Raw genomic sequence first — 11996 nt, 5'->3', positions numbered from 1 at the left:
ATATAATATATACTCATTATAGAAAAATTAGAAAAAAAAATAGAAAAGTGCAGAGGGAAAAAATAGAAGAGAAAAACATGCCCAATTACTCCAGTATCCATAGACAACCAGCCATATATCATTTCCATTTATTTCTATATAGTTGTTCTTCATTCTATGTATGTTGTTCTTTAGATGATAACACTCTATATACAATTCCCCATTGGGATTTTTTTTTGCTCAACTCTGGTATTTTCCATGTGATTCTAAATACTTCACATAAGGATGGATAGGGACAAGCTAGGTCCCTAGGGAACTGTAGCACAATTTATTTTACTCTTTGGTATTGCTAAATATTTTGATTGGTGATAAATTTTAACAATTATGGGGAAGCGCCTGCGGAGGCGGGAGATTCCTGAGGATGGCCGCCGCAATGGAGGCACAGAGCGCGGTGGCCGAAGACGGTTTCACCCAGGTCACCCGCAAGGGTGGCCGGAGGGCGAAGAAAAGGCAGGAGGAGGAGCTGTCCGCGGCGGGGGAGGGCGGGGACGCGAGCCGCAGGGACACCGAGGAGGCCCGGCCAGCGAAGAGGCCCGTGTTCCCGCCCCTCTCCGGGGACGGGTTCCTGGCTGGGAAAGAAACCAGGAAAATTCCAGTCCCAGCAAGCAGATACACACCATTGAAAGGGAACTGGATGAAGATATTTACTCCTATCCTAGAACATCTGGGACTTCAGATTCGCTTTAACTTGAAATCGAGGAATGTAGAAATCAGGACTTGTAAAGAAACCAAGGATGTTAGCACTCTGACAAAAGCCGCCGATTTTGTGAAAGCCTTTATTCTCGGGTTTCAGGTAGAGGATGCACTTGCTCTCATTAGGTTGGACGGCCTCTTCTTAGAGTCCTTGGAAATGACAGATGTGAAGCCTCTAAAGGGAGACCACCTGTCAAGGGCAATAGGGAGAATCGCTGGCAAAGGAGGAAAAACCAAATTCACCATAGAGAATGGGACACGGACGCGGATAGTTCTAGCTGATGTGGAAGTTTATATCCTTGGCTCTTTCCAAAATATCAAGATGGCAAGAGCTGCCATTTGCAACCTCATCCTGGGAAATCCCCCATCAAAGGTTTAAGGCAATATTCGAGCTGTGGCTAGCAGAACAGCAGATCGATTCTGATTTCAAATCAGAAACTTTTTCTTGTCTTTGGACTGTAGAGAAAAAGAGCTTACAAATGGTCCCAAGAAACCATGTGAAGAATTTTCGGTCACTTTAAACCTCAGTCTGTTTGTCAGTTCTTAGCCAGAAGCATAAACCCGAAAGGAAAAATTTGATAGTATTCATTCAACAGCTTTGAGGATAATTTAAGTGTCAAAATTTCATACCATTATTATACTTAAACATTAATTACAATTTATCTTATTTTAAGTTACATGCATAATTTCTAGTTCTCTTATTTGGAGAAAATATTATTTTTCTATTTGAATTTGTTTTTAAATTATAGATTTATAAACATTTCTTCCCTATGAGTTGTAATTAAAGAACTATTCCCAGAAAACCTCTCTAAATCAAATCCCTCAATACTGGTGATGTGACTATTTTACAATCAGGTTATAAGCAGCAGTTTGGCTACACTGTGTGAACCAAAAGGCTAATCTTTCTACCTGTTTTGCCACTTGTAAAATTAAAAATTTTTATCACAATAAAAATTTTTTTTTTAACAATTATGAATATTAGTAGTATAAATATGTTTTTTCCATAAAACATTTTCCTAAGTCTAGAATCTATTCACAGAGGCATAATTATTGGCTTAAAAGGAAACTCTTAAGATTTAAAGGCATCTCACTGGTCTAAAATCAGGACCTTTCATTGTTGTTTTATCCTGGTAGGATAACCATTGAAAAGGTTGGGAGATGCTCAGAACAAACAAATGCCACGGCCCCAGTCTAGTGGCCACTGCTGAGACCTTTGAAAAGATAAGCAGAAACCCAAGGACCTGTCACAAGAACAGACATATATATCAATGGAATAGAATAGAGAACCCAGAAATCGACCCAAACCACTATGCTCAATTAATATTCAACAAAGAAGGCATGAACATACAATGGAGTCAAGACAGTCTCTTCAATAAATGGTGTTGGAAAAACTGGACAGATATATGCAAAAAAATGAAACTAGACCACCAACTTACACCGTACACAAAAATAAATTCAAAATGGATAAAGGACTTAAACGTAACATGGGAAACCATAAAAATACTAGCGGAATCCACAGGCAGCAAAATCTCAGACATATGCCGAAGCAATTTCTTCACTGATACTGCTCCTAGGGCATTGGAAACTAAAGCAAAAATAAACAAATGGGACTACATCAAAATAAAAAGCTTTTGAATAGCAAAGGAAATCATCAACAAAACAAGAAAGCCCACTGCATGGGAGAACATATTTGCAAATGTTATCACCGATAAGGGTTTAATCTCCAACATCTACAGGGAACTCATACAACTTAACAATAGGAAGATAAACAACCCAATCAAAAAAACGGGCAATGGACCTAAATAGATACTTTTCGAAAGAAAACAGAAGAAAAGACATATGAAAACACGTTCAAAGTCACTAATCCGAGAGATGCAAATCAAAACGACAATGAGGTACCATCTCACACCTGTCAGAATGGCTATTATCAACAAATCAACAAACGACAAGTGCTGGCCAGGATGTGGAGAAAAAGGAACCCTTCTGCACTGCTGGTGGGAATGCAGACTGGTGTAGCCACTGTGGAGAACAGTATGGAGTTTCCTCAAAAAACTAAAAATGCTACTCCCATTTGACCCAGTGATCCTACTTCTAGGAATATATCCCAAGAAACTAGAAACACCAATAAGGAGGGATATATGTACCCCTATGTTCATAGCAGCACAATTCACCATAGCTAAGATCTGGAAACAGCCTAAGTGCCCATCAGCAGATGAGTGGATTAGAAAACTGTGGTACATCTACACAATGGACTACTACAGTAAAAAAAAAAAAGGAGTTCTTACCATTTGCAACAGCATGGATGGAACTGGAGAGCATTATGCTAAGTGAAATAAGCCAGTCAGAGAAGATAAATATTACATGATCTCACTCATTTATGGAATATAATGAACAACATAAACTGATGAACAAAAACAGATCCAGAGACAGAGAATCATCAATCAGACCTTCAAACCTCAGAGGGAAGGTAGAGGAGGGTGGGGGTAAGGGTGAGAGATCAACCAAAGGACTTATATGGAAGCATATAAGCCTAACCAATGGACACAGACAACAGGGGGATGAGGGCATGATTGAGGGAATGGGGGGTAATGTGGGGATAAGGACACATATGTGATAACTTAATCAATAAAAAAATTAAAAAGTAAATTTAAAAAAAGAAAAAGAAACCCAAGGACCCTCACACCTAATAGGATGTTGGATGATTTTGGCTAAAATAGTCATACTCGGTTTGTAGGATTGAAGAGTGAAATGCTATTGAGACTTAGTTCCTTAGTTTAAGGCAGTTTCAAAATCTGCAAAGGCTTACAGGTCATCTAGGCCACATAAAGAAGTGAAGTGGACTCAGTGGGTCTGCAGCAGGCTGTGTCCCATCTCAGGTGAGAAATCACTGCTCACCCTCCCATAGGCGTGTCAGATTTACCATAAACATACAGGAGGACTAGTTAAATGTGAATTTCAGATAAACAAGTGATATTTTTTTAATATAAGTATGTCCCAAATATTGCATTGGACATACTTACATTAAAACATTATGTGCTTTTTGCTGGAATTCTAACTTAACCGGGCATCCTGTATTTTATCTGACAACTGTAGCTTCACCCAGCTGTTGCCATCAGGAAGGCGGGCCTAGGATTGCTAGATCTTCAAATTTCTCAAGAGCTACCAGAAACCTGGAATTTCTTGTGAAATCTCACTTCTAAAGTTAAGCAATGGTCTCAAAATGTTTTGAAAATGCATCTGGAGGCCAGATGATGGCAGTAGGCCATCAGTTAGGGACCTCCGATATTAGATTATGATTCAAAATACAGAATAAAATATATTTTCCACTGGAAGGAACAGTCGTAATGCATATTAATATCTGCTTCAGGTCAGTGATATTCTATATGCAGGTGTAGGCAGGGGAAAGAAGGAGGAAAAAAGCCTTGTGGCCCTAATTCCTTCAGAGGAAGTTGGAAAAGAGAGGGAAAGGTTGGAGTACTGTTGGAGAAAAGAGAGCCTGGATACCACATATAAACTCTTCCTCCTTGACTAGCTTAGGCAGAACCAGCCCTGTGGCTTACAAAAGTTAGGGTATGCCTTGGAAATTCACGTGTTTCATTAATCCTAGTCAGGTCAACAATTTTAGGGTAATATTAAGGAAAATACACAATTTTTCTTTAACTAAACTCCACAAGAAGCAAACAATAGAAAGTTATTCAAGTTAACACTAGAATAACGCAAACTATAGCTTCGTTTTAAACCTACATTTGTTAGGTAAGCATGTTTATGTTTCTTCAATACTAAACTTGAGACCATTTTAATTAAAAAATCTTCTATAGCTCTACAGGGTAAAAATTATTTTCTCGAAAAGTGTGCAAGTCCTAACCTACTAATTTAAAATAAAATAATGGCTTTCCAATAAGTTGTGGCAAGGAAGCAGTTAGAGAATTACCATGAGGCACTTCGCAAGGAACACCATTAAAAATGATGGATATAGGTAGCTGAACCTTTTGCTGCTGCTAAATTGAATTCTGTGGATAGGTGAAAGAGCTTTTATTTACTTGGTGCCAAGCCTTGATGCATCCATATAAATTGTCTGGCATGCACAGTATTATGAGTCAAACAATTTGGTCCTGTAAAAATAATTCTAGATACAGAGTTGCCTAGATGTAATTTCCGAAGTACTATATTCAGCATATAGAATTCAATTCTTATTTTTGCTGAAATGGAAATAACAGTGCATACTCCCTAGCAAAAATGAGTGAGGTGCTAGCTATCCTTACCGAGATCCTGAGCCTATAGTTCAGACCTGAATACCAGATTTCTCAGTGAGTTGTTTAAGTAATTAATCAGTGACTGAGTATAAATACATAATTATCATTCAATCAGGGATAATATTCAAAATCTTTGACCTTACATGTGGCATAAGCACTGACCTATCAAAATGGATACCGACACAATCAGAATAGATGTTTGCTATAAAAAAAAAATGTATGCCTGTACCAATATATCAGTATAGTATGCATCCAGAAAGAGGTGCTTCAGGAAGAAGAAAAAAATTAGGATCAGACACTGCTTTCAAGAATTGTATACTATCATTGATGTTTATATTAGAAGGCAACCTGATTATCATTTAATTCACTGGCAAAAAGAGGAAAAGTCAGAAAGCGGAGCACCACAGCCATCCAGTTCCCTTCTTGTCCATAACATCCAATAGGTTGGTGTGGTTTGGAAAATTGGTGCAAGTATTTCCCCCTGATGACCATGCCTCTTTCAATGTAACTTTGTGGCACCTCCCATCAAGAGGCCGCTCTTTCACTTCCCTTTGAATGTGAGCTGGCCCTGTGATGTGCTTTGACCAATCGAGAAAATGTGCCAATTCTGAGCCTTGGCCCCAAGAGGCACGCACACTTCCAAGCTCTTTCTGTGAAACTTGCTGCCCCCATGCAAACAAGCCTGGGCTGGCCTGCTGAATGATGGAAGCACATGGTCCAGTGACCCTGTGGCCCTGACAGAACTGGCAGCTGACTAGAGGTATATAGAGAAGTCCAGCCAAGACCAATCCTGGCCAGATCAGCAGAGGCATCCAGCTGACACACAGACTTGTGAGGCACAATAAATAGTTTTAAGTCACAAATATTTGGGGTGGTTTGTTGTGCAGCAATAGATAATAAAGATAGTTGGCCGGTCTACTTTGAGAGAGAGAAAAAAAAAAGAAAGCACAAACTAGGGTTTTATTAGCAGACAAGAACAAAGATATACTAATGTGTCAAGTTTTACAGGAGTGTCAGGAATGCTCAAGAAATGCAAGCCAGTCCTTCTCACTTTTATAGTGCTGGAGGTGATAAAAAGCTAGCTGCTTGAATATAAAGAAAGTGGGGGCATAAAGATTGCTTTGTGCCATATTACAGGAAGAAATAGAGACATAAATTTGTAATAAATAGCCTCTATGTTATATTTCTCATTGATGGCACAGATAAAAATAGGCAGAAACCATACTTGCAGAAAGCTTCTTTCACTACAGGTCCCAACATGTTACGTGAAAACCTTCTGAAATTGAAATAGACTTGATAAAAAAAATATTTCTTAAAAGATACTTCTTAATAAATATGTACCCACAATGTCTCTGTAAATGCCAACTTACTAAGGATCACTTGGGAAAGAAGCTGACCTTTCTCTTCATTTAAATGGAAATATTTGGGTCCATGTGTACTTTTGATTTAAATGTCATCGATTTTCAACAAATGATAACAAGAATGCTGGCATTGAACATATATTTATATTTCTAGATGCCATGACAATACAGAATTAGAGCTAGAAAGTTGTGACCGAGGGGTAAATACCACATAGGATTAAGGATAATGAGCAGCATGAACTTCAGAAAGATCATAGTGACTGTTATCTCAGAAGAATTATAAATGAAATGGACATTACTGATTCATAATGCCCTAAAATCCTGACAAGCTGGGCAACTAGTATGGGCTGTTAGCTTCTTCCTCCTCTAAACCATGCAAATAAGAAAGAAGCCTAGATCTAAGGAACTAACATTAAAAAATGAGAAGACCTTAAGAAACTAATACTAAAAGAATGAAACAAAAATTATCCTGAATTAGTGTGCATGTGTACACGTGTGCGTTTGTGCATGTGGGAGGGGGAGGGGCGGGGGGTGTCAGCCTCAGGAGTGGTAAGAATAGTGGAAAAGTCTGCGGCAAAGTGGAAGGAGCAGCTAGGATAGAATATTTGAACTATGTTCTTGCTTATCTCCCAGAATCTCTTGAGACAATCATAGTCTGTGTCGCTCATCGATATCAACAGTAAAAGTGGACCGAGAGCAGAAGCATCAGGCATCCTGAAAGCCCAGGGGGGAGCAGCTAATGAAAACGGGTGCAGGTTGCCCTCCCACCTGGTCTCAGGGGTCACTCCTCAACTGCTCCTCCCCATGGAGAGCCAGGGGATTAAAAATCATGGAGTTTATTTCTTCATGATAACTTCTAATCTAACCAAATGAGTTGCCTAAAGTCACAGCAGCAAATAGGAGTGGTTCTAATTCTGTGGTATATGAGGCAACTGGATTCATATAACCATTTTACCTACTAAACATTTCCTTTTGAATATTTCTTTAGGCACCTTAATCCAAAATAGAGTCTTCTCCTTAATATCTACTCCTCTTTCTGTTTTTCTTTTATCAGTGGCTGGAACTATCAGCCATATAGCCATCCAAGCCAGAAATTTGAGAATCACCCCAGACTCTTATGATCATGTCACATTTTTCTGCTAATATCCACTTTCTCCATTCCCACTATTAGTGCCTTAGACATACAATTTAAAGTTATATAGTACCATATATAATTTATATAGTGCCATATAGAATTTTGCTAGCAGGCTATTGTCCCTAACTCCATTAACATTAGAGTGAGCTTTCTAAAACAAAAATCTAATCACATAGCAGGACAAGACCTTAACAACCTCCTCTCAATTTCATTTCTAGATTTTATGTTCAATCATAAACCATGCCACACATGTAAGATATATTTTTAAAGCATCCAGAGAGAACAAAAAAAGCTTATGCTAGTACTTAACTATGTTCTAAAGATTTATTTTTTCTTATTAAAATTATGCCCTTTGTAATCCTATTTGAAAATGTCCCTATTGTTTCAGTTTATAATATTAACAATAATAATTTTAAGGAATGATTCTGAATTATCCAGTATGTGACTTAATTATTTCTTAAATTTTCTGATTTATTGTCTAGATAATTACTCTCTCCCCATTTTAAATACCAGTCACATTCTAATAAAAGAACTTAGGAAATAATAAAGGATTAACATCACTCCTCAGTTTCAGCAGTTCTTTTCTTCCTCGTCAGTGGTAACTGCTCTGCCACCAAAAGGAACCTTAAGTCCTCTAAACAGAATGATGCATTCTCTCCATTGAAGGAGGTGGAGAGAGCAGGACTTCCTTTTGTGTTGCCACCGTCTCTTCAATTTTCCTAAGACAATTAAGTATGTTGGTACAGCTGTATATGTATACTAAATATAGGATAATGCCCTAGCTGGTTTGGTTCAGTGGATAGAACAATGCCCTGAGGACTGAAGGGAACCTGTGGACTGAAGGGTCCAGGGTTTGATTCTGGTCAAGGGCACATGCCCGGGTTGTGGGCTTCATCTCTGGTAGGGGGCGTGCCGTAATCAGCCGATCAATGATTTTCACTGATCATTGATGTTTCTATCTCTCTCTCATTCTCCCTTCCTCTCTGAAATCAATTAAAAAATATTTTAAAAACATAAAATGTTTAAGTATATAGGATAATATCAATAGCGATTATAAGTAGAAACAGAAATGTAAAGTTCTTATTAATTTTGACTACAGGTCTCCGAAGTGAAAGCTCATCAGGAGTTACTTAGAAATACCCATATTGGCATTTCCTGGATATTGATCTCTCTCATTTACCCCAAGGTCTGAGGATTCCTTATCCATGAGTCTTTTTCTAGTAGTTGCTATATCCACATCTCATTCCTGATCTAAGAAATCCCACCTCTAACCAGAGTAGCATTTTGCTCTCTGTATTCATTCCAACCCCTACTCCATATTTATGCCCAAATCTATGCCATTCTGCCTGGGATCTGAAGGCCAGCTAGAAATCCCTCAGAAAAACAGTAGGTAGGGGGGCTCAGGCGCTCCAGGTTCTATGGTCTAGCTTGGATTTTATTTTTGACATCCTCACTACTAATATGAGATGAAGCTCATCTAGCCCTCAGCTACTGAACCTATTATCTTAAACACTGATCTTTTCCTAAGGCAGGCAAAACTTGGAGCTGGTACTGTTGATATTAAGGCACATCTCCCTTCCTTTAGGCATCGGTGGGCCCCCAACTGCACACTTGAACATTAGGTTTCTTTTCTAGTTCTCCTTAGGTTCAAGCAATATAAAAAAAGGAAAATGTATCAGTTATAATGGCTTCTTTTTTGGAAGTGCTCAAGATTGATCATTCTAGGAAAGATACAAATAAATTCTTCAATTGTCCTCAATATTTATCTTACAGAATTTGGGAATGAGACAAAAAGAAGAAAATCATAACTAATTCTTCCCAATACCTTTATTGTTGCCCCTCTTTCTCTAGGCTGCTGTGCCTGCCTTGTAAGTTCTGATTTTCCCTTAATCAGTAAGTTACAACATGTTATTATCTAACTTAGGTCCTGACATATAACCCTCTAAATATATAATGACTACATGAATAAATTACTGAATAAGGCAACACAGTTCATGGTGAATGTGCATGGCTATTGCAGAAAAGGCCTTGTAGATTTTACCTGCTGAACTTTTGTTTTATACCCAGATAAATGGGTTGTTCTCCATTTCATGAAATACAGAATATCAGAAAGTGGCATTTTGAATATGACCACACCACAAAATCTTGGCACTAGTGCCCTCAAACAATGCCATAGCTAACTGAAATTCAAAGGACTTTTATTAAAACAATAAAACTTTTTTTAATTAAAGGCATGTATGCCAGGTCAGTTTATCCAGCAGCTCTTCTAGGTCTGTATGTAAGGACCACAGAGCATTGCATTTGCACCCTGAGGGAGAGGCCAGCCAGCTATCCAACCCTGACCTCCAGCTTTCTTTATTCTCAGCTCCTAAAGCTACAGTGACTGAAAACCCCAGATATTCCGATGCATGTTAATGAAATCTTACTTAAAAACTCTGATACACCTTTATCTTGACAACTAAGACTATTTTACTTACATTAGTCATCACTCCCCATGAGGATTTAAGCAGCCTTTGTGTGCTAGCATTGCCCTAACCATTGTAAGGTTTTCAGCCACCTCATGTGCTAGGTGTGAAGTAGGAAAAATACACAAAAACGAATTGGGGAAAATACAAGAAAACAGAATTAAACACTAAGAAAAGCTATGTGCTTTTTAGTTAAAGAAACAGGTAAAGAACCAGGCAGGGATGGGAGGAATAGAATGCTCAAGTAGCACTGTAAAGCATGAGTAGAAAGCAGAGCAGGATAGCCAATGGAGATGCAGTCGCTGAGGTCTTCCTCTCCATCTCTCAACCCACAAATTGTATCTTCAACTCTACTCCTGATAATACTAGTACATTCAAAAACTATTGACACTTACAGAGGACATGAAAATATCTTTGTTAACCAAGAAATGCACCAAAAAGAATAAATTAAAATCCTATTAAAATATTTGTGGGGTGTTTTGTTTTTTTTATTTAACAGTTCTGAGTTTTGTGTTTTGTGTTGTTCTGGCACAGTTAACAACAGGACAAACTTTGGGTGAACAAAGACATTTACTTTACTATTAAACATGCTGATCATGCCCTGGCTTCAGGATGAATCTAATATTGTTGGTGCATCTGTCATAATAATTCCTGGGATTCGGAACTCATGGTCAAATAAACTGACCAAGGAATCCAGGGGGTTCTTCATGTCACCATCCAGTATTGCTGAGGTTATAGGAATTATGAAAACCAGGAAATTTTAGTTTATAAAACAAAAGGGAAAACAGCTATAAAAGTTGAGATCCAAACAGACAAGGAAGAAAACAGATGTTACTCAGATTTATTTCCTGTTTCTTCCTGTCAATGATGTAATTCTCTGAACTCAGACATTAAACCCAGATGGTTCAGCCAAAAGGATATCTGTATTCAGAGACCTCATCTCAACCAATTTTGGTAAAATCTATTACATTTTTATTATTGTAATCGAGCCTTCATTGGCTTTACTTGCAATGCCTAAATTTCAAAAAATATTTTTAAAAGTTTACTTAAAAATACTTATATCTAGCCAAATTCAAGGAAAATTTTAATTTAAAACATTATCAAAATCAAATCTAAGCAGTGAGAATGAGAACTGTTCTTGGCAGCATTCACAGGGAAAATAATTATATGATTAGGATTACAAGGGCATAGCACATTACTTAATCTAATATAGGGAATGAAAACTAACTTAAAAAATACATGTTTAAGACAAAAGATGGTTTGAAAAATAAATATAATAGTAATCATTCAACTCGATAAATTTGAAAAAACAAAACAAAGATGGGCTTTGTGACTGGAATGAGAATTCTGAAGGAGTTTCTGGGGTGGCAGGCAAAGTCCTATTCCTTGACCAGGGTGGTGTTTGACTTGTAAATAAATCCAAAAAATTGGTCATTGGTCATTGCTGCTGTGTATGGATAGTTGGATATTTTGTACTTTTATATGGCATTAAAATTCCTCCAAAAATACAAAATATAGTAGTAGATCAACACCAAAACACCAAAAATTTGGCATATGTGTTTCTCATAGCCCAACGCTAAAAGCCAGAAAACACAGTCATCTGTTTCCTAAGCCTAGCCTCAAGAATAGGCTCTGAGCCAGGTGTGGCTCAGTTGGTTGGAGCATCATCCAATACACCAAAAGGTTACACGTTCTATCCCTGGTTGGGGCACATACAGTATACAATCAGTTGATATTTCTATCTCACATCGGTCTCTCTCTCTCACTCTCTGTCTCTCTTTCTCTCAAATCAATAAAAAAAAGAATAGGCTATGAGCTTCTTTGATAGCTATGCCATACTTGATATAAATAATAAAATAATATACATAGAACAGTATATTTATGGAAATATTACTCATTCAAAATTCTGGAAGTTCCTAATAATTTTTAAACTAAAATATCAGTAATGTATTCACACAGAGCTTTTATGATTAACTGCTTTTATAATAAAAGTGACAGATTTTATTCTATCCAAATCTTGTATAAAACTTATGCTAAATGTGTTCATTAA

The 11996-nt window shown here is 37.6% G+C and overlaps 1 protein-coding gene across 1 annotated transcript; it reads left to right on the top strand.

The window, feature by feature from the left end:
* Positions 1-373: 373 nt before the first annotated feature.
* On the top strand, positions 374-1283 carry LOC118656320 (RNA-binding protein PNO1). The gene has a single exon (XM_036309511.1). It carries the CDS (start codon positions 401-403, stop codon positions 1109-1111), a length of 711 nt encoding a protein of 236 aa, XP_036165404.1. The 5' UTR covers positions 374-400; the 3' UTR covers positions 1112-1283.
* Positions 1284-11996: the final 10713 nt, after the last annotated feature.

This window comes from Myotis myotis, unplaced genomic scaffold, assembly GCF_014108235.1.
Source record: "Myotis myotis isolate mMyoMyo1 unplaced genomic scaffold, mMyoMyo1.p scaffold_m19_p_5, whole genome shotgun sequence".
NCBI classification, from domain to species: domain Eukaryota; kingdom Metazoa; phylum Chordata; class Mammalia; order Chiroptera; family Vespertilionidae; genus Myotis; species Myotis myotis.
The sequence above is the reverse complement of the archived record's forward strand: the minus strand, read 5'-3'. Positions and strand labels throughout refer to the sequence as shown.

Excerpts from the sequence above, each read along its gene's own strand:
- LOC118656320 (XM_036309511.1), top strand. The coding sequence starts at position 401 with ATGGCCGCCGCAATGGAGGCACAGAGCGCGGTGGCCGAAGACGGTTTC.